Here is a 27,593-nt window from a genome sequence, read left to right on the forward strand (position 1 = left end):
TTGCGTCGATCGACACCACATAGAATGGTATTCATTGTTTGGAAGTGGGATTGGTGACGTTTTTTTTTTTCCATTCCATGTTCTCAGTCTATCTGCATAACACCTAAGAAACTCACGCCTTGGGCTCTCCCTGGATGGTGGCCACCAGGCGGCGCTGGTGCTTGCTGGCCCTGAACTCCAGGTACCAGATTCCTTGCCAGGTTCCGGTAGCCTAGACAATGTAAGTGAGCCGGAAATCCACCATTTCGACTTTTCCTGTGATCAGACTTACCAACTTGCCATCCTTGATCGGGATGGTAACACTCGCGCCAACGAGAGCGCTCTTGATGTGAGCCTGTGTGTGACACATGACATCAGATCACCACACTGTAGCACCGAAAGATTGAAAAGAAACCAAACTCACCGGCATGTCATCGGGACCCTCGGCGCTGTGACGGTACAGCTCCTGGCCCTTGGGCCCCGCCTCGGGCGCGATGCGGTCCAGCGCGTCGCTCATGTCGGCGCGGACGTCGTCGTCCCAGTTCTCGTTGAGGCTGAGGGCGCAGCTCGTGTGCTGGACAAACAGGTGGAGGATGCCGACCTTGTAGTTCTTGAGCTCCGGGAGGGCGCCGACGATCTCGTCCGTGATGAGGTAGGAGCCGCGCGAGCGGGCGGGCAGGGAGAACTGCTTTTGGAACCAGGAGCCCGTCATGGTTGTTGTAGTTGGTGGGGTATGACGTGGGGGTTTTGAGCTGCTGCTGCTGCTACTTGTCGAGAATGCGTAGCCTAGGGCTGTAAGAGGCAGGTTCCAGAGAAAGTGAAATAGGTTTGGAAAGAGGCAGATAATGATGAAGCAGAGGATGAGTAGGGTCGTCGTCTGTGAGGTTTGGGTACGGTTGGTTTGTGGTGTCGTCGGAGACATTGTGGTCGTGCTTGGAGTGTGGAAAATGATGCGGGCGCCGCGCTGGTCTCCAATCTGGTGGGGCAGGTTTGATGGATAAAGTGAGGTCAGATTACCTTGGGGAAGCAGCAGATTGGACGATTCTGGAGAGGGAACGCATGCAAAAGACGTAGCAAGTAATGCTGATATGACCTCAGACCCTGTGGTTTGGGTAAAGCAAATTGTTTGAAAATCATTGACAACGGTTTCTGATTTTCGTATTGAATCCTGTGTAATGTCGCCTTATCGGAGTGATTCAGTGCTCATAGAGGCTGATGGTGCAGCAAATCATGGTAAAACCCAAGTCACTTTCTGCAGTGCACTATGATGAATGTTAAACTGTGTCATGTCGCTGTCCAGCAACCTCTTCTAACGCATCTTTCGTAAACGTAACTAGCTCTTGGGACGGCCAAGAAAGCCATGAATCTTGATGACAATCCGCATTGGCCATCTCATCAACGTCCTTCTCACGATGCCGGTAAATTAAACAGCGAACGTCTACACCGTCAAGCCATTTGAACCCCCGATGCTTCAAGAGAGCAGCCATTCTGCACCAAACCAACACCTCAGAGCCCGAAAACTCAACCATCTGCTCATCTTTGAATGAAAATTGTGAAATTGGTTTAACCCGAAGCAACTCTGATCCTGCTATATCTACACAGCCCACGGCTTCCAGCCCGTCGCACAGCACACGGTGTCTAAGCGCTCTCTTTTCGTCCCAAAGCTGGCGACCCCTTGCCGCTATTGCTCATGCGGTTGCCGTAGCCAAACACTCCCATTCCACCATCCACAGCTATTGCCGGCTCTATGCGAGGGGGTACGAGGTCTCGGGGAGGGATTCGAGGTGCTTGCGGTGGTGCTCGTTGGCCTAGTCGTTGCATCAATTAGCTCCCCCATTGTTCGACTCGTTGCGGTGTACAGATAGCAGGATATGTCGGACCCAACTTACAAAGGGAAGACCGCAGTAGTTGCAGCTCGAAATCTCCGGCTTGTCAGTGTTGATAAAGATTCTAGGGTGACCAGACGGTCCGCCGCCGCCATCGCACGCCACGACGCGGGCGTGAGTCCACCGGACGGGCTCCTTGTGAACGAGCTCCATCGCGGAGTGAGGTTGTGGCTACAAATGTCGTCGAGACACACGTCAGTTCCTGGTTCTGTGATAGACTTCCCAGCCCTCTTCAGCAGCTGAAGCTCCAACAATTGACTCTCCAAGCCATTCGACTCCTCATCCTCCATCGTCCTCACATCTCTTCAACCCTCTCCACTCAGTCCCAGGGGTCGCAGGCGTCGCTTAGCTCACCTGGAGAGCGAAATCAGTCTGCTCAAACCGCGGACCAGTCATGGCCTCGGCGCGGGGCTTTTGGCTGCGCGACCAGACAAGCGACCGGTTCGGCGCCTGTCCGACCGTCTCGGGGACGGTGTTGTCGGCGACCTGGGGCGTCGCGGCCTCGTTCTTCTCGACGACGGCGGGTCTCTCGGTCGTGCGGACCGTCGTCGACACACTAAACGGTCTCGAGGCGACGCGGAGCTGCCGCGACAGGGCGCTCGTCGCTGCTCGTCTGGATGCCGACAACATGGCTTCGGTGTGCTGTGCTCAATTGAGTGGTGGGGATTCGCTTCGGATTCGAGAGCGGCGGTCGTCAGTTCGATTCCGGTCCTGGCTTTCAACCTACTCTCGGGTTTCTGGGGATAGCTTGGTGTTCGCGGAACCATTTGATTACACCTGCTGTCATTCGTCGGGAAGAACTGATGCCCCGTCGACCGAGTTGCAGACCCACCCATGGAGCACGGACCTGACGGTCAGTCTGGTAGGTACTGGGCAATCAAGCCAGTACTTTTGAATTTCACTCACACCCAAGTACCCTAGAATACGAATTTTGAGTCAGCCATGCCTGTCAATGAACAGCTACTCCAAAGCAATATTCTCAAAAACACATGATTTACATGAAGGATACACAGCCAGTTTTGTTAAGGATTTGTCATATCCTCTTAAAGCATAACATGATAATCAAAAGTCATACACACGTGCCATCATGCAACCGATACTCCAATAGAAACCAACGAGGCTATGGAAGACTAGCCTCGTATATGCCAGGGCATGAGGGGGACTCTATCTCTATTTACGCCTCATTGTATCCTTTCTGCTTTTGTTTTGTGTAATGCATCCCTCCTCCCATGAACCAACCCCCCCCCGATACTTGTTCATAGCCACATGGACACATTTGCTGTGCTCGCGTCTTGGTATACGTCCAGGCGTCTCTTCATTTCTCCCTGCAAAGCCGAAGCGGGCAACAGGATTCTTCTCGAATTCACAATACGTCGCAATCATCTAGCGATCCATCGGCAAGAACTAGCGTGACCGAGTAGTCTGTCCATGCGCCTCTGCGTCGTCGTCAAGGTGGATCTCAGCTGCCTCTGTGGAAGCGGTATCGTTATCAGCAGCTGGCACAGAGATGACCTCTGCATTGTTCTGACGGGCCCATGCGGCGGTCTGGATCTCTGACAGACCAACCTGAGCGCCAAAGTCGGGCGGCGGAGGCGCCTCGTCATGGGCGGTCTCGTAATCTCCCATGGTCTCATCGAACTGCATATCAGTGTCGTTGCCGACTTCGCGCTCGTCTGACGAGTCTGGTTGTGCGTCGTCGCTACCGTAGCCGTCCAGACCAAGGGAGTTGTTGGTTCCATCAGCGGAATCCAAGGAATTCCAGTTCCAGCCCTGCGTAGCTGAGAACGCAGTCGAGTCTCCGTTGTAGTCCGTCATGCCGATGCCCTCATCCTCAATGCTGTTTTGAATGTTCTCGCTACCAACGTTGGTGCTGGAGCTACCCTCATAAGGTGGCAAATCATCCTCTGCACCCAGGTTGGCCGTGGACATCGTGTTACTAGCCAAACCACGATTTCCGCGCGGGTGAGTTGCTTCGGCTCCGATCCCAAGTCTCGACGATCCAGTTAGGGAGGAGCCCCCGACGAGACGTTGATCTTCCCCCGAATCGGTATCCTCTTCATCGTCGTCTTCTCCATCCTTGTCGAACTTGTCGAAGATCTCCTTGAAGCGAGGGCCGCCCAACGGGCCCTCGGACCGACGCCGGTAGAAGAGCAGGTAGGCCGCTCTAGTAACGACGCTCTCAGGCGAAGTCTTGCTGGCTGAGGTATCTGGAAAATGGTGAGTACGAGAAGTCATGTTTTGCAAAGGGTCAACCTACCATTGTAGTTGTACCACTGGCCGTCAACAAAGTTTCGCCCGTAAGCAGTGTAGTGGCCACCGCCGAGACCACCAAAGTGATCGTCGACCGCGATGAGGTCGTAGATCTCTTCCTTGCCCGTCTCCTGGCAGAGGACACGCTTGTGAAGATCGAGACCCTCGATGGGGAAGTCAACCAAAACGTCCAGCTTGTCGCGGCGCCAGCCAGCACTGCTAAACCGCTTCAGGTGGACAACGAGGATGTCTGGCGTCTTCCAGAGATCGAACTTCTTGCTAGCACGTCGATGCTCCTTGCAGCGTGGACAATACCACATGTCCTGCTCAGACAAGACTTCGGCCTTCTCGAACTCATCCAAGCACTCCTCAAGGGTAATGCCCTGCTTCTTGCGAGCCATCCGCGACTTACGCTTCTGTTCCAAGATGGGGTCCTTGAGCTCCTCTGGCTCGGTAAAGGTCTTTGAGCCGCGGTTGTCGTCAGTGTCGCGCAGTGACTCCTTGCCAAAGACCAAGTCCCAAGTTTCCTCGGACCAATCGACGACAATGCCCTCATCCAGACGGACGAGCGGGCCACCGCGAATATCATCCTCAGGCGATGGTTGAGGCTCAACGTCGACCACGTGGAACGATTGCTCTTTGCTGTTCCGCGAGTCTCTGTTGCGGCGTTTGCCGCCCCTCTTCCCGTAGGTCTTGTTGCCCTTGTTATTCTTTCGGCGAGCTCCACCGACCTTGTGGTTGCCCCTTCCTCGGTTCATCGGCTGGGTAACGTTAGCTTTTGCCGCTTCCTCTGCTGTCGCTCGCCCGGTGATTACATACCTTGATAACGCGAACTGGCTCGTCCTCTTCCGACTCATCCGCCATGCGGGTCTGCTCCTCGACCGACTGCGGTGTGGTCTCTTCGCTGACACTCTCGTGCTCACTATCTGCACCGTTGGTGGAGCCAGGGCTGTTCGAGTCTTCGTTGGGGAGTTCCGGGGCGCGAGAAGACAGGAGACGAAAGTTCTTATTGTCGTCCACCGTATTCCAGCCCACAGGCAACCCATAGTCGTTACTCTCGCCAAAGAAGCTGAGCTCAAACAGGTTCTGGAGGTGAGGCGGAAGGTACTCCTTGGGACTCGCCCACTTCGGGCGGCGAACGTTGAACTGCTTCAGGGTAGGTCGCCGGGTCTGCTGTTGCTCGCCTGCGCCGACAGAAACGTTCACCAAGTCATCCTCGCCTTCTACCGAGTTAGAGACAACCTTACTGTCTCCTGAGGAATCGGCATCTGATTGGGATGTGATGACCATGTCCGCTTCGGTGCTTTCGTCGGTTTCTTCAAACTCGGACCAGGTAGAGAACGTTGCCACCTTTTCCAAGACCTTGCGACGAATGGCATCCTCATTCCGGGACTAGAATGCTGTCAGTTTCACACAAGAGTCGCAAGAATCAGTGTTCAGCTTACCTCCTCAGGCGTAACAACGATGAAGTGAGGGGGGGCTGCAATATCGTCCCCCCTCAATCTGTAAGTGTTGCCCGTCTTCTTGCGGTGAAGAACAGGGACCAGCAAACGCTCAGTGCGTGGGTCAACCCAAGGCTCATCGCTGATCTCTAGCATCGACCTGGGCGTGCCCATCTTCTTCTGCTTAGGGGGGTAGTTGGTCGGCGACGATTCCAGCTCATGGAAGGCAGGTATATCGTTGGACTGGATCTCTTCTGAAACCGAGGTGGCATCGGAGTAGACCTTGAAGAACTTGCCCTTGAACTCTTCTGCTCCCATCAACAACTCCACAGGCACACCCGTCTTATCTGAGAGCGCTTTCTTCAACAACTCGATGGCACTGTGCTTCGGGAGCTCAACCTCAAACTTCACAGGCACGTCGTTGAGCGGGTAGAACTTGACAGGCCGGCTCCACATGTCCTCCATGGGCAGCGGCAAAGTCAGATTGTTGAAGGGGTCGAAAGTGATGCTAATCTTGTCGCACGTCGGGCACTTGAGAGTGGACTTGTACAAGCCAGTGAAGAGGTCTGCGATGACGGAGTCGTCGCGCTTCCGAGTGATATCCCATACCTCCTCAGCCATCTTACGAATGGCCTCCTCGTCACCGATCATGTCGTCTGTCGAGTCCGGCTTCTCAATGTAAGGTTTCTTATGAATACGACTGAGGTCCTCTTGCAGCGCGTCGAGGAGGAAACCGAGGAACTCTTGGGTATCTTGTTGACCCCAGCCTTGGAAGGTGGCGCGAGCACGACCTACTGTGTTCTTGAAGTCGCGGGGACTGACTGCACCTCTCGACTCATTGTAAATCTCCTTGAGAAGTCCACCGTAAGCCATGGCCACCTGTCCTTTGTATCCAAGAGGGTTTCCCTTGTTGAGCTCCTCTTTGTACTTGTCCGTCAAGAAGTATTTTGTCAATTCCTCTACGCTGCGGACGCACTGCAGGGCCGAGTTCATATAGCATGTGTTTCCAAGATTCTGAAGACCTACGGCGCCTAAGCCCCGGCCAGGTTTCTTCTTCTGCTGGGTACGGCCTCTGGTAACGGGTCCTTGAGGAGCAGGGCTGCTTCTTCCACTGCTGGTGGCCTTCAGGCTCGTGGCAGAGCCTCTAGATGCCAGAACCTTGTCATTCTTGCCATTCTTGAAGTAGGTTGAGACCCATGCGTTCTTCGCAATTTCTTCATCAATCACAAGGGTCATGTCTTGCATCAGTCCGTGGACCGAGAGGGGAGAGTTGCCGTTGTAGTTGGGGTTGGTAGTGTGGTCCACCGCAGAGACTACCTGTCGGTCTCCGCCGTTGACCTTTGTGAAGCTAGGCACCTCCACGAGCATACGTTGCCAGGGGCCCGACGAGCTCTCGCCGTCCTTGTCCGGGTTTGGAGAATCGGGCGGTGTGAGGGCAGACCGGGGTGACGACTCTTGCGCCTCGGGCTGTTGAGTAAGCTGCCATACCCGCATCTTACGATCCAGAGGGACACCGGTGAGCTCCTTCAGCTCCTTGTAGAATGGGTGGTAGGGTGTGGTGGCACTCCGGGCCAGGACGAGGGGCTCCTTGCTCTTCAGCTCGTCCTTAATTTTGAAAGGGCTTGCCATGGACCAGAGTCTGTGGATTGTGAAGACGGGCGGGTTCAGCTCAAACATGACGTTCTTTTCGCTCGTCGAGTCGGGCGCCGCGTTGATAGCGCTGCGCACAATGGGCTTCTGTCCCTCACCGACGCCATACCACTCCGAGACGAGCGTCCAGGCGTCTTCCGGGAAGAGCTCGCACTCCTCCATGCCAGTACCAGGCTTCATCCGGACAAAGTCGTCACCGCTGGGCTGGGACAGGACCTCGAGAATGAGATCGGAGTTATCCACAGGGCCTAGCGGCTCGTCTGTCGTCTCTTTCTTGGCAAACTTGGGGTCTCCGCCAAGCGCCAAAGCCTTTTCTACCCATGATCTCGACACAACGTATGCGACATCGCCAATTTTCGGGGGTTCGTCGTTGAAAGCCTTGAGGAGGGTCTGAATGGTCTTGATTTGATCCTCGAGAGGGGGGAGATCTGCCGGAAAACCCTTGGTCAGCGAAAAGCCATCTTTGTATTCTCACAACCGTAGATACTCGTACCCTTGTCATTGGATTTTTTGGATGCTCCCTTGGCAACATTATCGGGCAAGTCGATACTCATGGCCCTAGGCAAGTGTGTATTGGAAGAAGTTGGGGCTGACTCGGCATCCTCGGCTGACTGTTGCTGCTGCTGCTGGTTGGTGGAGGCCATCTCCACGTCCTCCTCCTTCATACTGACATCGGCGTCGGGATCCATGCTGGAGGCTCTTCGTTTCAAGGGAGAGGAGGAACGCTGGTGAGGGTTGGCATCACTGGTCATGATGGCGCGGCGGGAAACGTTGAAGGGAGACCGGCTTCTGGCTGAATGAGACGTCAGCGCAGTGCCAGTCTCTGTGCCAGAAATATCGCCTCCTCGGTCGCTGTCAATGGACAGGTCGGCAACACCACAAGGTGATGAGGCGGCTGTGCTTGAAGCGTACTCGGCAGAGACGTGGGAACCGGTCTGCAGGCGCGCAGGTAGGCTTGATGCTGGGTACGAGTCGCCTCGAAGGTAGGTAGGGGTCGACAGGCCGTCGGTGGAGTGGGCGGCAGAGAAGGAGAAGGCTGGATCGTCGTTCGGCTCGCACGACGGCAGGACGGTGTTGGGAGAAGATGGATTAGATGTGTCGTTGGTGCGCGTCTGATTGCGAGAGATCTTTCTCTTCTTTGAGGAAGACGTGGTGAAGGTGAGCTGCCTGTGCAGCTCCGGAGTGGCAGCGGGGGAAACTTGGGTGCGGTGACAGAGGGCGGGAGAGGGCGTATTGCATGTGTGGTGCAGCCAGATCCAGGACCAGATTCGGGTTCACAAGAGGATCCGGTTCGATTCGAGGCTCAGGCCAGCAGTACTGGACCTCGTGGGGAAGAATCGACGGTACCTCGGGCACTATAATCCTGTGAGGTAAGGTAGGGCAAGCCGCAAAGCCGATGGGGGTGTGCAGGTGCAGGTGCAAGTGCAAGTGCAGTGGCAGGTCCTGTCGGGGAGAAAAGAGAATTAATTACAGCGGAGGACGTCCAGACACAGACAGACGACTGCACTTTTGGGGGTGGGCTGTGGGGTGGAGAGAAGAAAATGGGAGGGTCCGATGGAATGAGATGCAGACAGTGGAAGAGGGTAAGGTGACTCGTGAGGGCAGCGGGCAGCAATTGGATCTGGATCTAATTGCAGCTGGAGGGCAAGAGCTGTGCTGTGTTTTGCTGTGCTGTGCTGTGCCGTGCTGTAAATGCGCTGTGCTCGTCCAGTCTAGGTCGGTGTCCCGGTGTGGGTGTGTAAAGGGAACGTGAGCTGGTGACAGGAGGGTGAACGGATGTGGGTGTGTTTGACTTGGGGCAGATTACAGATGCCCCAGTCCAATGCCTTCTGTCTCTACTTCATGACCTAAGGAAGGCAAGAGGGATGGGAAAGAGCGAGGAAGAGTGGTAAAAGAGACTAAACGGATTGAACCGAGAGAGAGGCGCGTGGGTTGAAAGGTCCGAGGTGTCACTCAGACAAGTCACAGTCTATCTAGGTACTTGTCCCTACTTTGCATAGCAAGTTTTTACCAACAGAACTGCCATACTGCATATACACAGATACAAAGCAAGCAACGCTGCTGCTTTTATTTCACAAGGTACTTCCTTAGTAGTGCAACATCCATTTCTCTGGGCTGTTGGGGGAGCCTACCTGCCAGTCCAATGCTACAAATACAGTAAAGGCAACAAATTCTGAATGCGGACTTTGGGGTTTTAGTCAGTGCGGGACAGAGACTTGACGTACGAGTTTAGACCATTTCCACCACCCCCAAGCATCTCAGCTCGCCCCCCCCCCCCCCTCCCTTCTCTCTCTCTTTTTCTGTTTTCTATATTGGTCTAGGATCGGGGGGTGGCCTGGCCTGACCCGACCCGTGCTGACCTGACGATTGGATGAATGACTTGCCAAGGCATCCAGAGTGCGACTGCGGCTTGGAGGCTCTTTCTAGGAGGATAGACATATTTCAGTTCCTTCCCTTCGTCTGAATAAATGCTCTCTGTTGGCAAAATCCTGGCCAGCTTCAAGGTACCACCAGCTCAGATTCTTCCTATCATCTAGCTTAGTATCGGCTCTGCTTGCCCTGAACAAGACCAAATGAGATGTCCCGTCTATTTGTATAACTACTCGTAGGGAGTACACAGCCAAGGGCAAAAGAGCAGGATTCCTCATGCCAACTCCAATTCGTCCAAAACGGGACCGAAGAAACCTCACAAAATTTTCGATTCCCCCCACTGAGACTTTCAACACTTGGGGCGGGGGGGGGGGAGGAAAGAGACGGTCAAGAAACTTCCAGGGAAGGCACATATTCTACATTGGAGAAAGAGGGGACCGGGTATGGTGAGAGGGGCAGAAAGAAAAGCAGGACAAAAAAAACCAAGTCTTTTTTCAGATTCCCCCCGATCTTGTGCTCCTTCCTGCAAGTTCAGCCCACCATCCACCCATCCCCACACTCAACTCAACTTCCCGTAGGAAAGGAAGGAATTGACGACCATTGACTGCAACGTCCGTTTTTTGAGAAAAACCAGTTCCACACGAATCTCGAGTCCAAGCGCCTTCAGTCCCCCACCATGCATCCCCATCCCACCTGACGTCAGCTCAACCAGCACTTTCATCGTCTCGGAAAGAGCATACCTCACTGACAGTGATCTGCTGCCCATAGTCCCATACTTTCAGGTAGGCTATGTAAATAGGTACTATCATGCATGAAGTCCAACTTCCATGTTCACCATGTCCTACTACGTATACATACATTCTCATTTTCGGTCAACCCAGCCAGAGATACACTCGAGGACTCGCCACTTTCTTGTCCATAGCTGACTCGTGCAGTCTGCTCCTTAAGCAGGGGTCACTCGGTAGTTGTTACCCGGAGTACTCATCACATCCCGTCAAAGTTCCATAGGGATAGCATGCGAGAACTTGACTTTTTCTATTCGACCTCGCTTTCGCCAAAGCTATTTCAGGTAGCAATGGGAGAAGGCAGTCTTCCTTTCCGTTTGTCTATGTGAACAGACGGAACCGGGGGCTTTAAGAGCTATTAGGGTTCTATACTGTGTCGTGAAGCCTCATAACATCATGCTCCCTATATTCCATCCATGATTGCCTGTACACCCCGGGACCGAATCCGACAGCTATGTCTCTCCAAACTCTTGTTCGACTGAAGACAACGTGGCGTGACCTGAGTCCGTTGTCTCTCTAGCAAATGCGTCTTAAAAACAACTACCGAAAGTCTCAACGCCGCCTGTGTGTGTACTTGACCATGTATGCGTGAACATCTTAAACAGACTTCATCCTCTTCTCTCTCCTCACAGCTTGGCATCAGTGTCTTCGTACTCGGTCAAATCCTTGGCAGGTCGCGCACCACTAGTCGCAACAAGGCTGGCTCGGAAACTGCGAACGTCTTCGATAACGACTGGTGGAGAATCACTTGACGGCAGTGACTCTTCTTCTTTACTGACGCCGTTGACCTTGGCCTCGGCACCCTCCTTGGCCGGTGCCGTAGCCTGTGCGCGCAAGTGCACCGAGAGCTTTGCCCGCGTTGCCGATCCGGGCTTGATGTACGTCTGGAAGAACTCCAACATGTCGGCCTTGGTGAGCGTCTTGATGTGGGCAGCGTCTTCTTGAGCTGTTGTGATAACGTCAGCACTTTCCTTATTCCTACATTTATCTTGGGCAACTTACGGAGCTCAAAGTCGTAATATTCACTGGCAATCTGGGCCCAGTGTCTGCTACTCTCCTGGTCCAGATTCTTCAACTTCTCGAGCCTCCGGACAATTAGACTGCGTTTGTGACCCTCAAAGTCTGCCTCAGACATGTTGTCCAACGTGTTGGAGAACAGGTTGAGGAAGGCCTCGATTCTCGATTCAAGGTACTCGGGTGTCCGTTCACTTTGAATGATAAACCTGAAGCCGTACGTGGTAGAGAAGCTTCGAACTCCACTAAAGACGACATAACCGAGCTGCTCCTTCGTTCGCAGCTGGTCAAAGGCTGGCTCGTGAGCCATTTGGTCTAGCAACATCGTCTTGGCTCGTACCATTCTATCGCCCTTGTCGCCGACATAGAGCCAAACTTCGATGCAGTGGTTGACATTGGCCGGATCCTTGAGCGTCTTCTTGTATACGTAGTTCGATCCAGGGGGGATAACCAATGACCGAATCACTGGCCACTGGGGTCGCGGAAGGACGCGAGGCTTCAAGATGGTTTCAATCATGTCGGTGAGCTTGAGAGCGTCCTCCTTGTACAAATTGCCGTGGACATAAGACTCAATGTGGACCTGCGAAAGCATCTGCTTCTTGAACTGCCGGACGTCCTCAGCCGTAATGTTAGGCAGCTCAGCCAGGTATTCCTCCACAACATAGTCGCGCTCAGAGTTCAACCACGTTGTGTAGTCAGAGACCTGGCTGAACGGCTGCTGTAGCTCCCAGTTGTTGTATCCACGATTCAGGCGCTCCTTGATAATGTCGAATCTCTCGTCTCTGATCTTCAGATCCCTGATCGTGATCAAAACCTGCTCCAGGAGTACCGCCAGCTTGTCATTGTACCCGCTTAGGTCAAGGAACAGGCCTCTGGCGTCGAGCGAGACGCTGTACTGCAGGCCTGCAAGCTCGGCATCGTACGAGTACGCCTCCAACGCATCGCGTACCAGATCGGTGAAGAACCTTGCCTTGACAGCATTCTCCGCGGTAGAGTAGATATTGGGGTTGCGACAGCTGATGACCAAGTTGGCCTTGGGCACCCAAAAGGTGTCATCCTTCTTGAACCACGTCCGAGCGAGGCCATCACTTCGGACGACACGCGGCGACAGAGCCGGCTCCTTGACCTCCTTCTTCTCGACCTCGAGCTTCGTGGGGATGAAGTTGTTCTTGTGAGGAAGATGAAGCTCGGAAAGTCTCTCCGACGCAGGGCTTGAGACGGCCTTCTTGATCTCGGCCATGAAGTCCTCGGGGATCTTTTCGTGGCGGTATTCGGTACCGTACCACTTCTCCTTCTGATTCCAGTCACCGGGAAACTTTTGTGACACAATAGTCATACGGAAGTTGTCTGGTCTCAAGCACGCCAAGGCCTTTTCGATCAAACCAGAATCAAACTTCCTCAACCGACTGTATCCGCTGAGTAGCCATTCCCGCGGAAGAGGCTTCTGCATGACAGAGCTGATCTTGCTCGTGAATCGGCTTGCTGGAGTCTTTTGCTTGAATTTGAAGTCGACGTCGGCCATGCCCTTCTGTTCGTCAAAGATCCATTCCTGGGGTGGCGCCTCCTGGAGAAGCGCAACATATTGGAAGAAGACCTTGACAATCTCCTTGTAGTTTTTGAGACCCTGTAACGTACGTCAGCATTCGAAGTGGGGGAGTGTCGAAGCGGTGGTCATCTCATTGCAGGGCTTACCTCCTCTGTCAGGCGAATTTGACAGTCGAAAATACCAGGAGAACCCGGACAGACGGGGTAAGCACCGGCACTCAAGCCATTGGCCCAGCCCTTTTCCTTGACGTAGGCCATGATGCTACCAGGGCCCTCGTGACCGATCAGGTGGCTCACGTAGCGACTGGGTTGCGACTCGTACATCTTTTCCTCGTCGAGGAAAGGGAAGAAGAGGTTCAGCTCGCGAGAGTCCATGACAGGCTTAGCAAAGACTTGCATACCCAGCTCACTCTCGCGGAAGGGCACCTCAGCCTCCCACCTATTGGGCGCTAGGTCCTTGTTGGGAACTCCGGAGAAGAACTCGGCAACCCATGTCTCGAGAACATCCAAAGGCTCTCTTCCCAGAACCACCAACTTCATACGGTTTGCCGAGTAGTGCTTGTCGTGAAACTCCATAAACTTTGCGCGGACATTAACACCCTTGGACTCTGGGTCTTCCTTGAGAACCTCGAGATTGCCGGTCGAGAAGTGGCAAAATGGATGCTTCGGGTTGGAAAGAGACTTCTCCAGCTGGTGGAGTCGCCATTGGTCATTCTGCAGGTTCTTCTTGTTTTCCGAGTCCACCGCGCGCAGCTCACGATCGAGGGTCGACTCGAGGAACAGGGGCTCAATGAAGAATTGCGCAAAGCGATCGAGTGCTCCCTTAAAGGGCGAGGGGTTCTCGGCTGTTGGCTCCTGATCGTTGGCAGGCTTTGCAGAGACGTCGAAGAAGTAGTTAGTCGAGGTTGCGCCAGTGTAAGCGTTGGAGCTGCCCGAGTTGTTGGAGAGGTACTGCGAGTATTCGTTTTCTATGGGAAACTTCTTGGTACCCATGAACAGTAACTGCGCATGCAAGTGTCAGCGTGACGGAGAGCGGAAAAGAGGTTGAGGGTGCGGATAGGGAGATTCTGTGTCTAGGCAGAGTCTCGGGGAGGGGGCCGTACATGTTCGACGGCGTGGGCCATTCCTGGCATTTCCTCCTCGTCGCTGAAGTTTCCAACATTGCAGTCTAGGGCGGCGCTGGCCTTGTCCGTCTCCGGGTCATGTACCAGCAGGGCCTCGAGCTTGTTGGACAACCTCACAACTCGGTAGGTCCGATCGTCGAGGGAGGGGGTCTCGAGGTGATCCGTCACCCGTTCGACGGATTGGGGCCTAGGCTCGCGGTGAGGTATAGCTGAGCCGGCCGGAAGCCCGGCGGCAGCGGTATCGGTGTTGGGCATGGCAACGATCTGTTTGCCGTGATTTATGTGAGATGAGATGGTGGGTTTGCTACTGATGGAGCGGGAGGTTGTATAAGAACGGAACGAGATGGTGGTGTAGGTGGGCGACTTTTCAGAGCAGAAGGTACGGCACGGGGCTGCAGCAAGACGGTTCGGGAGACGACTGCTGATGGCCTGGCACGTTGTAAGAGACAAAAGCTCAGGGCGTGTATGCTTAGTGGGGGAGGAACGCCACTTTTGAAGTAAGAGAGAGAGGGACAGGGACGTGGACGTGGACGCGGACGTGGATGATGTCGGGCGGTTGTGGATTTGTCGCAGGCTCTGGCGCGGGCTCAGGTTGGAGGCTACGGGACGCAACATGCAGCAGATGCAGCCAGGACGGGAGAACTGGAGAAATAGAGAGAGCAAGGTAAGGTGAGTTAGGGCTGAGGGGTAAAATATGCAAACAAGTCGAAAAGAAGAAGAAAGGAGGAAGAAAGGAGCTGCAAATAGGAGGCGGTATGTAGAGAGTATGTAGGTAAGGTAAGGTACGGATGGATACAAGTCGGTTGGTTTGTTGGTGCGAGTGCGAGTGAGTGAAAAGTGTCAAGACTCAAACCTGGAGGTACAAGTAAGAATACCTTGGGTAACTGAGGTGCGCTACCTTGCGTAGGCAACGGAACACAGTCAGTGGAGGTACTTTAGCCGTGGGAGCGGGGATGGGGACGGAGTACCTCAGCAGTCAGTTGCAGTCAGTCGCAATCGCAGAGGACCAAAGATGGGAGAGGATGAGGGGAGTTGCGACTGGGGGCGGCCGGGAAGATGCTGGCGGGTTGGCTTGCTGTGCGTGCAGTGCGTGCAGCGCAGATGCAGGCGGGGGGAGCAACGAGAACCTACCTTGAGCAGGTGCAGTGGATGTGCAGCTAAGGTGCAGGGAATCGGAAGGAAAGAGCGGAAACGTTTGGCGCAAGTTGCGCCTTCCAATGACACAGGGCATCCACTGTTAGCACTCGCCGCAACTTACAATGGAACAGCGCTGACCGGTGTGCAGGCACCCAGGCAGTGACCAGTCAGCAAGACTTCCAGTACTTTCGAGGGTCCAGTCTAGGTACCATAGGTACTTGAGCTGGGGTGGAAGGAGGGGAGGGGGCCCACCGGGGGGAGAAGAAAGCGAGGCGAGATGGGGGAAAGACTCGAAGAAATCTGTCTTTCGAGCTGCTGCTGCTACAGACGACACCTCACATCTCACTCATCTGACACGAATGATGCGACGACTCATGCCGACTGGGCAGCGGCGACAAGTGAATGGACAGGCCACAACTACATGCAACAGCAGTTACAACTGACAAGCAAGCAGAACGAGCATCCCCAAGACTGAGCAACACAACCTCAAGGCTCACCATGAAGCACACTACCACTACCAACACCAACACCAACACCACCATCACCGCCGCCACCGGCAATCTCAGATTCAGAACCAAAGAAAGGGACCGTGCCCACTTACCTGTGGAGACGCAGGGCGACGCCACGACGCTACCGCCGTACGACCCAAGGTACCGACCAGACGGAATTTGGAAGCCATGGACGGAAGCGGACACTCTGCTTGCTGATCTTTGAGTCTGGGCAAACCCGGCAAACCAGCCTACGGTTATACTATGCTGCTCTGCTGGGAAGGTAGCACTCGTCAGTCAGACCTACCTACTTCGCCAGGCAGGTAGGCTTGCGTAAGGTATCATGGCGGCAGTGGCAGCGGCAGCGGCAGTCCATTGTCCAGTGGTTACAGTCACTCACCATCGTCTCCGCTTCCGCCTCCGCCTTACCTTTGGACCTGATATTCGGTTCGCCGTGACGGAACCGCGGTTCTAGCTGGAGAATAGCATGGAAAAGCCGGAGAAGACGGCTCCAGCGGGATCATGTTCACAAGGTGCGACAACCGGGCTGCTGCTGGTGGTGCTACTGGGTTGGCGTTGTTGCAACAAATGTGCTGGGCCCATTTTTTGCTACAGCTGAATGATTTGATAACATGATGTTGATGACGGCTCGTTGATGGAGACTGCGGAAGACCCGAAGGTGTGGGCTGCCGTCTCTGAAACATCCGCCTACTGCCGTTCCCGTTCCGTCTACCACTGTCGAGGTATCCAAGGTGAGAAGATGGGCGGGCAAGGCGGGATCTTTGGAAAGCTGGAATGTTCTGAGCCCATTGCCCTAGGAACGTATCCGTAATCAATGCCGCTCGCAAAGCTGACGCAAAGCCCCTGCTTGATCCCATGGGCTAATCGCATTCCTCCTGGAGTCGGGCGCGGGATGTGCTCAGGTTCAGCTGTACCAGTAGCTGGCTGTGAAGCATGACATCTGATATATGTGTCAGACCTATTGTCGGGCCTTTGACTTACATCCCCGTCATCTGCCCTCTTGGCAGCAAAAAGACGAGAAATACGAGAGTCATTTCAGACAAGAGATCAACATGGACGCGTCCAGTTGGAACTGTTCCTGAGTAGGAAGCCGTGAAAGCCTCAATTCCATCACACCCTCCCTCTTGGGGTATTATGGCCTTGTCGCTGGGTTACCCCAGCCGCCTATGGCTCCACGTGGGAAAAGAGGCGGTTGTCAGGTCCCTTTGAAACGAGGCACACACAGTTGTTCGGCGAGAAAAGCCAGCGCAGCTGATTAATGGCACACAGGGAGCCAGCAACCCGGTGCTATATGAGCCGCATCTTAATTTTAGAGGTTGGAGAGTGGAAAAGACACAAACATCGGTCTCCATATCCGTACACCAGAATGTAGGATGCAACTACTAGGCCCAGTGCAGCTACTGCGCAAAGGCCCGGTAGTCAGTCCCCTAACCCCCTGGTGCCCAGGCTGCAAAGCAATGTCGCCGTCTTTGGGTTGCAGGACGGCAAAGTGTTGCGTCGGTCATCGGGTGGCTTGCTTCCAATGATTTCGCGTCTTATCCCTCTTTCACCTACCCAACTACGGTAGGGCAAGCGTGGCCATCCCAATTTCGCCGCGGGTCTTTGGCGGTGGTGGGATCATTTGATATCGAAACCGAATGATATCGACAATCCCTTGGGGGTATCTTTTGGGCCTGTGGACGCGGGGCGGCGGGAGCGGACCGGCCTGGGGAAGTAAGGGACGGGCGGCGACAAGGGGGACCTTTGAGCTGCCGCGGCACAGCGGTCACCGGTGTAACTATCGAGCAATGCTGTACGGATACAGGGGTCGTTTTCGGGTTATTCTTTCCAGCATGCCGACCACCGCCCTCTCGATATTGACTGGTTGCTGTTACGAATACTGCTGCTCGCCTCGTTGAGGTTGTCTTCTGTTGGGGGTCACTTGATGATCTTGCTCTCGCTCTACCGTGGTTCGCCGAAGGCTTCTTCTGCAGAAGAAGCAATGGGCGCGGGTGGTAAACTCGGGCTGGCCCGCTGTCTCTGGTAATTTCCCCTGATAATCTGTTCTCGCCCTGCGGTCGATTTTGTTCTTTCTTGTTCTCGATCCCACCCTCCTCGGCCAAGGTGCCATTCGGATGTCGACCGTTGCGCGGGATGGGAAAGTTGATGCTCAAATGCAAGAATACGTGGCGATGTTAGGGGTACAGATTGTCCGGCCGGGCTACGGAGTACTCCTCGAAAGCCTCGCAAAAGGGACCATGGTCCATGTTTCTGAGGTTCTCCCTTCCCCTGTTAAATCCCGTCAGCCCCAGTTGGGTTTGTTGGCTGATGAGTAAAGATCAAGGGCAAGGCGGTGACAAGGGAAACAGAGCCCCTGTGCCCGTAGTCGGATGTAGCAGTTTTCGGGTGCCAATCGCCGAAGAAGAAAAACTGGCGAGACAGGCGGACAGGGGGTGGGCATGCGAATGTTTCGCCGTTCGGGGAGAAAACATACAACCCCCCTTGTCTTGCGTCTTTCCCGGCAATCTGGTTGCGTTTTTGGGTTCCCAGGGCCGTCAGCACCGTTCGGAGTACTGCAAAACACCTAGGAAAGCTCAGACTTGGTTGGCTCGCGGCGATGTCAACTTGAAAGTACTAGAGCCCGAACAACGTCGAGATAAGCAAAACTGCGCGGGTTGTTAGCAACTTGCAAAGTAGTCAGCCCAGCTCTTCGGTTTATCCTTCCATCAGGGGTGCAATTTGGATACAGACCCCAGTGAAAGAGGGGTCGTCGGCAACTTACAGTCATGGTTCAAGATCCCATGTTCCATACCCATGAAGCTCCAAACTTGGATCGCTAGGACTGTTTGTTGGGAATACTCAAGCCAGTATCGTGTAATACTGCTGTCAGCACCACCTAGGTCAACGTGATATTCCTCGTCAACCCAATCGCCCACACCAGGCAAGGGCCCACTGTGGGAGACCATACCAGTATCCTGCGGACATTGTGCATGGATGGAGCCATCGTGGTGGTGTGGTGCTGCTGTTCGCATTGGACGAACCTAGTCTGCCACACTATCTTGCTCACATGCTTCTTAGGATACATAAGAGGCGATCGCCTGGATCTATTGGTATGACAATCCACAATCACTCACATCTCGATTGGAGCAACAGATACCAGCACACGTGTGCCATGAGAGCCTTGACAGATTAGTGAGCATTCGCTATGCAGCCTCAAACTGTGGGCGGCGATTCGGATTCGATCCGCCTGGCGGGTCGAATCCGAATCGCCTGGCGGGATGCCATGCCGCTCCCATGCATGGCCGACTGGATTTCTCGGCATACCTATAGTCGTTCTGGCCGGGTTTGACAGACAGCAGACATAGCGTTGATTGTTGATCTTATATCGACCCTACCCCTTTGGGGTCCGGTCCGCCTCATTGGGGGCCATCTTCGCCTTCACGGGCAAGCTGGTCTATTAGGGTTAATATCGAGTTTTTATTGCGTAATAAGCTTTATAACTAATAATAGCCGGCCGTAGCTATCGATACTAACTAAACTTAAGATGCTAATAACCCTGCTGCCGTAGCATATTAATTGCCTTCTTAATAACCGAATACTACCCCTTACTTTCTCCCTTTATCTTATTTAATAACAACCTCTTTTTAATATTCTTATTTAATACGCTTATTTATACTCTTTCTAAGCTCTTAATTATATTATTAAGTCTAAGCTTATTTATATTATTTTATTATATTAAAAGGGCGCTAATAAGGGTAATACTTATTATAATATATCTATCCGTTTTTTATAAATTAATATTATTAATATAGTATTTATTTATAAGAGATTAGGCTATAAGCACTTAACTAGCGAGGCTATAATATAAGTATAAGTATATTATAAAACTAAAGCTTATAAAGTCTTTTATAAGGGCTTTATTTTTTAAAAAGTTCTTTTATAATATAATCCGTATACTAATTACTAAGTTATCGGCGTTTTATTATTAGTTATATTCCGAATTTATTATAATTACTCCCCCCTTACGTAATTTTAGTTCTTAAAGTTATTACGTAATATTTTTTTAACGCTAATAATAAAGCTATTAACGTCGTTATTCGTAATAGATTTCGTAAGGCGTTAATAATATCCTTTGTTACTTAGGAATAAGGTATTACTCCTATTTCCTTATTTAATAAATATTTTATTATTATTATTTAGTAATAGCGCGCTAACTAGTTATTAAGTTAATAATATATATTCGTAATAAAGTATTTTAATTATTATAATATATAAGAGCCCGCCTAACTTCGTAATTATTATTATTACTAAGTTATTAAGTATAATAAAAGAATTTTTTTTATTACTAGTTACGTATTTATTTTTTCTTCTCTCTTTTTATTTAATAACCGTTTTATAAATTCTTTTTTATATAACTATACTTTTTTTTTTATAATATTTTAATTCCGTATTGTTTCTTAATTATAACTTTCTTATTATACTATTACTAAGTATTTACTAAAATATTTATTATTTTATATATTTAAGATATATTTAATATAAAATATAATTTTAAAAAGGGCTTTTATAGTCTCTATAATAGTATTCTTTATATATACTACTTAGCTAGCTTATATCGTAATATTAACGAGCTCGTTTATATTACTAATACTTACGTTACTAAGTATATTATTTATTAAATTAATAAAAAGAAATATTTTATTATAAGTTATTAAGTCCTTACTAATCCGTTACTAAAATATTAGCTAACGATATTTCTTAAGTTCTCGAGGAGCTATATAGTACTATTTAGTTTATTTAAAATACCCTTATAAAGTTTTATAATACTAAGGAGTAGGGTAGTTTTAATTTTTATAAGCGCGGCTACGTTTTTTATATTTTTAATTATATTATTAATATATAAGAGAAAGTTATTACTTATATTACTAATTTATTAATAAATAATAGAATAAAAAAGGTCTATTTTAAATAGGCTATTTTTTAAAAGCTCGTTATTAATTATAAGTATTTAAACTTATTAATCTCGATTATAATAAGTCGTTAATAATTATTTAGCGGATTTTTTTTTACTAACTTAGATTTTTTTTTAAGCTAGTATTTTTAATATTAATAATAAGACTAAGATTATCTCCTATTTTAGTTACCTCTAATTAGCTTATTTTTATAATAATAACTATATAATCGCTTTATAAAATAACCTTAACGCTTTAGTTTAATATTATAAAGAGATTCCTAAGGGCGTTATTATTACGCATATCTAGGAGGTTTTTTTTTTTTTTTATAAATACGTTACTAAGTTTTTAATAAATAAGGTATTTATTTATATTATTATTATATATAATACTACCCCTATTTCCTATAGTCCTAAGACTCGGACTTTTATTAAAAAGCGTACTTTTATTACTAACTATATTTTTAATAATAATAACGAGCGGGACGATTTTAGGTTTAAGTTTAATAAGTTTTAATATGAGGATATTAAATTTAAAAAGCTTAGTAATAACTTAAAGAATTCTTTTTTTTAATATTATAATAAACGCCGCCGTTTTAATATTAATAACTTATTAACTCTTATTTATAACGCTCTTTTTAATATAAATAAGAGTACCCTAACCCTTAGTTATATTATTTTAAATTTTAATAAGGTTAATATTACGCTCTTCCCGCTCTAAATAAAAGCTTTATAATAACTTAATAAAACTATTACTTATATTAAAATTAAAACTACGGGTTATAATAAGTAGTTTAATATTAATAAGTTCTTTATAAATATTAATATTATTAAGGTCCCTTAGTTTAACTAAAATTATAAAAGCGTCGTTTTAAATAACGTCCCTCGTCCCCGACTTATTATTAATAATAATAGCGTTACGCCCCTTATTTTACTTTTTATTTTACTTCTTATTATAGCTCTTATTATACTTCTTATTATAGCTCTTATTATATTTTTATTATAACTCTTATTATACTTTTTATTATACTTCTTATTATAGCTCTCGTTATACTTCTTATTATAGCTTTTAATAATAACTAAGTAGCGAACGCTTTATAAACCGCTATTATTAATATATATAATACTTTATACGATTTTAACTATCTTTTTTTTTTTATAATATTAATAAGGTTAACGGCCTTATTCTAAGTAATTAATTAAGTATACGTATAAAACTTCCCCGCTTCTTATTTATTAAATAGATTATTATTATTAATTATTAAGTTTTAGAAATATATACTAAAACTACTATTATTATTATTAATATTACGTAGGTTATTCCCTTTACGTAGCTAAATGTTAATAATCTCTTAATAATATATTACTAAGGGTTATAATATTACATATTTTTTTTAAAAATTACGCTAAACTAAATAAAAAGGGTTTTATAATATATTATTAATTAACTTATTTTTAATAACTTTTTATTACGAACTTAACGTTTATTATCCTATTTTATATATACCCTTTTTTTATAATATTTAAATTTATTAATTACTTCTATTACCTTTTTAAAATATTTAATAAGCTCTTACGTATTGTACTTAATAAGCTACTTAGCTTATTTAATAAGATATTATAAGTTTCCTCCCTCGCTTTATATGATAACGATTTTTTTAATTTCCTAAACGTCTTACTTATCCTTTAACTCTAAGAAATTTGCTATTTAGTTATTAACTATTTAGTAATTTTCTTATAGTTTAAGCTAAAAAACCAAGAAAATATTATATATTCTCTAATACTATTTTAATAAATATACTTAATAAGCCTATTTCCCTACCCTTTTAATTATTATTATTTTAATATATCTTAGCGCTAGTTTATTATTTTTAAATTATATATTCTTTATTAATAAGCTAATAACCTCTTTATAATTAAACTCTTTTAAAATATATTTTTTATTATAATAAGCTACTTAGCTTTTAAAAATTTATATTTATACTCGCATAGCCTAGGCCCTAATCTTTTTAATTTTTTAAACCCTTTCTTAAATGTTTTAAACTATAACTTTATAATTAAGTATATATTTAACGTATTTAAAGTAGTAGCTATATAATACTATATATAGGGATATTTTTATAATAGAGTATTAGCCATTATTATATATAAACTCGGCCTTTTTTAATTATATTACTTACTTATTTAGCAAGCCCTCGGTATAAATCTTTAAATACTTTTTTAATATTTAATAAGTTTACTCCGTTTAGCCGTCTATTTATAAGTAATACGTAGTAAATAATTAATAATATATCGCTCGTTTTTTAATAAACTCTTTTTAAAATACGCTTATAAAGAGCTTATTTTTATTTATAATAATACTTTTTAGCGTACTAAACTTATATTTAACTTCTTAATATAAAATACTTATTATTTATATTACGTTGAGTATTTTAATAATAAGTAAGAACTTTACGAACTTTATTATATAATAAATAATAATTAAAATATTATTATACTCTATACCGTTATTACGAGCGCTTAGTAATAGCCTTATAATAAAGTTTATAAATATTTTTTAAAATAAATATAAAGGTAGTAATAGTAACTATAGCTACTTATATAGCTTATATTTTAAAGTTATAATTCCTAAATAATATTTATAGTTCTTAACGTATTTCTAAATATTTTATTAAATATTTTCTCAATAAAACTTTTTTTAAATTAGCTTAAAAGTTTTTATAGTTCTTATATAACTTACCCTATAATCGTCGTAATATTAACGAAGGATCTTTATTTAAAAAGACTCTATTTAAAGAATAATAAGTCTTTTTTTAAAAAATAGTATATTTTATTTATTAAATAAATATACTCTTAGCTCGCTAGTTATAGTACGAACTTTTATTAATTATAATATATAAAACTCGTTTTTAGTTTATAATTTTTTAATAAGCTTTTTAGTTTTTAATAAAAAATAAAAAATAAATACTATTTTACCCTTTATAAGCTCTTTTATAATAGGGCATAAAATATACTATTTTAATATAATAACCTTAGCTCTATTTAACTTTTTTTTATTTTTATTAAACCGTTAACGAGCGTTTATTAATAACTCTTTTATTTTCTTATTTCGAGTTATTATAATAATAATTATTATTATTTTATTAATACGCTTTATAATACGCTATTAATATAAGAGAGAGGATTCCCTATCCCTAGAGCTAACTAATATTTAATTAAAATCGTAAAAGGAGGCCTTAACTACTTAAATATATACTTTAATAGTATTATTTTATTTTTTTAAGCTAATTATTTTTTATTAAACGTTAAGCGGTAGTTCATTAATAAAACGTAGTTTCTAAGCTAGTATAAGGAAGACGTTTTTATAAAATACTTCCCTTTTTATATAATTTAGCTTTTTAAATAGACCGTCCGCTAGGTTCGTTTTCCTTAGTTAGTATTTTAAGTTAAAATTAAATATTAATAGTTTATATACTTACTTTACGAGCCTTTTTTAAAAATCTTATATTAATACGTTAATTACTTTTTTAAGTACTTAATAATCCGTTAGAGTTATAAACTTTTATAAAAAGCCCTAGAGGTAATAAGCTTAGTACTCTAGCCCTTTTATTATAATAAATAGTTTTTATTAACTCGTAGCTTATTATTACTCTATATCTATAAGCTTTTATAATTAATAAGTAACGGGTTATTATTTTTTATTAGCTTATTATAATAAGATTATTATAATAGCTTTAACTAAAGCGTCGGTTTTTACTTATATAATATATTATAAGTTCTAATATATAAGTACGGTTACTAAAGTAAAAACGACTTTTAGCTAATTAAACGCCTCGTTTACTTCTTTAGTTTACTAAAAGTCCCTTATTTACCCTTTTTTTATTTTTAATAATATTATTATTAATATAATAATACCTAAGTATTTAATAATAAACTTCTAATAAAAGTTATAGAACCCTAAGAATACTTAAATATCCCTAATAAACTTTAGCGCCTTTTAATTAGTAATTATTTATATTTATAACGAGTTAATCTCGATTCTTTTTAATATAATAATATAACCTAAGAACTCGACCTTTTTTTAATAGAACGAGTACTTTAATAGTTTAATAAAAAGCCTATATAAATATAAACGTTAGAGGACCTTTTTAATATCCTCTATATATTACTTTTTTATTATTAAGTAAATTATTAAATTATTTATATATACTATATAATAAGTATTTAATAAGTTAGCGAGCGCTCGGTAAATATACGCTTAGAACGTTATGGGTACATTCGTTAGCCCAAAAGGTATAATAATATATTTAAAATAACTATATTAGCTCCGGAATACTATTTTCTATTAATCTTTTTTTTTTAATTTAGATATAGTAATAATTATCCTTAATATCTATTTTTAAGATCTATTTCGCTTTATAAAGCTTATTTAAGAGCTCGTTAATAAGTAGTAATAAGTATCGATTTTTTATAATTATTTTATTTAGCTCGTAATAGTTTATATAAAAGCATAGCGTACCGTCCTTTTTTAATATAAAGAGGATTAGTACCCTAGCTTTATTAACTAAAAATGTAATATAACCGTTCGCTAAGTTCTTAATAATATATTTATTTTAGTATTTTACTTTTACTAACTACTCGGGCGATTCTTAATATCGGTTATATAATATTAATATACGGTATTAATAAATACTTATACTATTTTACTAGACTATTTTTTTAAATTTTTTAACTTTTTAACTTTCCTTTTTATAAAGTTTATAACTACGGATTATAAATAATAATAAGCGCCCGACGCTACTATTTTATAAGCCCGCGCACTTAGCTAAGTTAATTACTTTTTTAAATAATAATAGTTTATAATAATATAGTATTAGAGATGCCCTCGTCGCTATTATTAAGAATAATACCGACCTTTATAAGCACGATATTTACCCTAATACTTTTAACTTTAACTCGTATATATATATATATTCGTTACCTCGTTTCCTTTATTAAAGTTAAAAATATTACTTCCCTTGCCGTTATTATTATTATTACTATTACTATCTAATTATTTACTTACTCTTAAGTATATTTTATTAAAATACCGAGACGCTATTAATAACTCGTCGACCCTTAGGTCTTTCTTAATAGCTAGAAGTTCGATCTTATAAGTATTATATTAAATAACCCCGAGCTATAGAGAGACCGCTTTAATAAATATTATATTAGTAATATCGATTTACGGAAGACGGATAGATATATTATAATAAGCGTCGCCCTTATTAGCGCTTTTTTAATATAATAAAGTAGTATAAATAAGCCTAAATTTAATAATATAATTAAGAGCTTAAAAAGAGCGTAGGTGAGTTTATTAAATAGGAATATTAATAAGGAGAGGTTATTATTAAATAAGATAAAAAAAGAAAGTAAGGAGTAGTATTTAGCTATTAAAAAGGCGATTAATATACTATAATAGCGGGGTTATTAGTATTTTAAGTTTAGTTAGTATCGATAGTTAGTAATGGCTACGGCCGGCTATAGTTAGTTATAAAGTTTTATTAAAGTACGTAATAAAGATACTTAATATTAACCTTAATAAACTAGCTTACCCGTAAAAGCGAAGATGGCCCCTAATAAGGCAGACCGGACCCCAAAGGGTCTTAATAATATATATACGAAGCTTATTAAGTTATTTCTTATTTAATAAATAAATAAGACTATATAGTAGTTTAGTACTTAGAACTAAGTTAATAGAATATTTTACTCCGCTATATAACTGCGGTCTCTTTATTAATTACTCGTTAAACATTTCTATTTTTAATTAAAATTCTAGTAATAGACCCCCTTATAATTTAGTCTTCGTTACCCCCATAATACTTTTTATAATAATAATATATAATATATACGCCCTTTTATAATTTTTAATAATATTACGAACTATTACCTCTAGTTTAATAACTAAAATAGGCTCGTATAACTATATATTCGTTATTATATTAATATAAATACCCTCCTAGTTTATTAATAATTATAATAATAAAAAGTTTACTATTCTTTTATTTTTATTAATTATAATAAATAGTTACTAAATCTTCCTTAGCTATTTATAATAATTAATAAAAAAGAGTATTAATTAGTAAGCTTTTTTTTAGCTTATAGCTTTACCTTAAAAGTCCTTTAATAAGGGAGCTATAATAGTAACCGGGGTTAACCCTAAGTAAGTTACGAGCTTAGTATTAATAATATCTATTTTAAAGTATATATTTATATTAACTTCTATTAGCCTTTTAATAATATTTTATAGAACTATTACTCTACTTTTTATAGTTATTTTTATTAGTACTTTTTTAATACTTAATATAAATATATTAAGTATATTATTTATATTTATTTATTTTTAACGAGTTAACCTTTATAACTCTTAGCTTAGTAATAACCCGTTAAATAGTTATTAATATTAACTTTAATCGGAGGTACGTTAGCTTATTATTACCCCTACTTCTTAACTTATTCTTTTAGTACTTACTAAATATATAGCCTATTTTATTATATATAAAGTACTTAATATTATTATTACGACGTTTTTATAATAGCTTAGTATAAGTCTTTTTATTATATAGCTTTTATAATATTACTCTTAATAAGTCCCTAGAGCCTAGCCCCTTAGAGCTCTCCTTACTCTTTTTTTTATAAAAAGGGGATATTTAACGTAGTTATTTTAATAATAAATATAGCCTCTTCTTACTATCTTTTTATAACTAGTCGCCGCCCTTTTATTAATTTAATAACTATAGTTTATTAACTTCGTAAGCTATATTATATACTTTTTTAATTAAAACGCTATAATAAATTAAATCGTTTTATAATTGAAATAGTAATCTAAAAAAGAACTAATATATTTCTACTTTCGAATTCTCTATATTTTTTATACTTAAGTTATAATAAATTATTAATTACTTAATAAGGAATTAAGTAGGGGTCTAGCCC

The 27,593-nt window shown here is 44.3% G+C and overlaps 5 protein-coding genes across 5 annotated transcripts; 1 reads left to right on the forward strand and 4 right to left on the reverse strand.

Moving 5' to 3' along the window:
• Positions 1 to 112: 112 nt before the first annotated feature.
• Positions 113 to 9,646, reverse strand: CLUP02_03383 (ubiquitin carboxyl-terminal hydrolase; the record flags this gene model as incomplete). The annotated part of the gene is made up of 22 exons (XM_049282405.1): positions 113 to 211; positions 272 to 334; positions 404 to 1,161; positions 1,243 to 1,258; positions 1,314 to 1,653; positions 1,741 to 1,787; positions 1,869 to 2,036; positions 2,060 to 2,149; positions 2,220 to 2,507; positions 2,593 to 2,734; positions 3,132 to 3,221; positions 3,280 to 4,072; positions 4,123 to 4,876; positions 4,935 to 5,507; positions 5,561 to 7,635; positions 7,701 to 8,374; positions 8,421 to 8,650; positions 8,707 to 8,904; positions 8,957 to 8,999; positions 9,055 to 9,159; positions 9,308 to 9,380; positions 9,568 to 9,646. The coding sequence occupies 22 exons, from the start codon at positions 9,644 to 9,646 to the stop codon at positions 113 to 115; spliced, it is 7,698 nt and encodes a 2,565-aa protein (XP_049139548.1).
• A 1,342-nt stretch (positions 9,647 to 10,988) lies between these two features.
• CLUP02_03384 (peptidase M16 inactive domain-containing protein) lies at positions 10,989 to 14,300 on the reverse strand (the record flags this gene model as incomplete). Its single annotated transcript, XM_049282406.1, has 4 exons — positions 10,989 to 11,308; positions 11,365 to 13,000; positions 13,069 to 13,923; positions 14,025 to 14,300. 4 exons carry the CDS (start codon positions 14,298 to 14,300, stop codon positions 10,989 to 10,991), a joined length of 3,087 nt encoding a protein of 1,028 aa, XP_049139549.1.
• A 1,380-nt stretch (positions 14,301 to 15,680) lies between these two features.
• Positions 15,681 to 15,896, forward strand: CLUP02_03385 (uncharacterized protein; the record flags this gene model as incomplete). The annotated part of the gene is made up of 1 exon (XM_049282407.1): positions 15,681 to 15,896. The coding sequence occupies one exon, from the start codon at positions 15,681 to 15,683 to the stop codon at positions 15,894 to 15,896; it is 216 nt and encodes a 71-aa protein (XP_049139550.1).
• A 199-nt stretch (positions 15,897 to 16,095) lies between these two features.
• On the reverse strand, positions 16,096 to 16,548 carry CLUP02_03386 (uncharacterized protein; the record flags this gene model as incomplete). The annotated part of the gene is made up of 1 exon (XM_049282408.1): positions 16,096 to 16,548. One exon carries the CDS (start codon positions 16,546 to 16,548, stop codon positions 16,096 to 16,098), a length of 453 nt encoding a protein of 150 aa, XP_049139551.1.
• Positions 16,549 to 17,561: 1,013 nt separating this feature from the next.
• CLUP02_03387 (uncharacterized protein) lies at positions 17,562 to 17,801 on the reverse strand (the record flags this gene model as incomplete). Its single annotated transcript, XM_049282409.1, has 1 exon — positions 17,562 to 17,801. One exon carries the CDS (start codon positions 17,799 to 17,801, stop codon positions 17,562 to 17,564), a length of 240 nt encoding a protein of 79 aa, XP_049139552.1.
• Positions 17,802 to 27,593: the final 9,792 nt, after the last annotated feature.

This window comes from Colletotrichum lupini, chromosome 2 (assembly GCF_023278565.1).
Source record: "Colletotrichum lupini chromosome 2, complete sequence".
Classification (NCBI taxonomy): Eukaryota; Fungi; Ascomycota; class Sordariomycetes; order Glomerellales; family Glomerellaceae; genus Colletotrichum; species Colletotrichum lupini.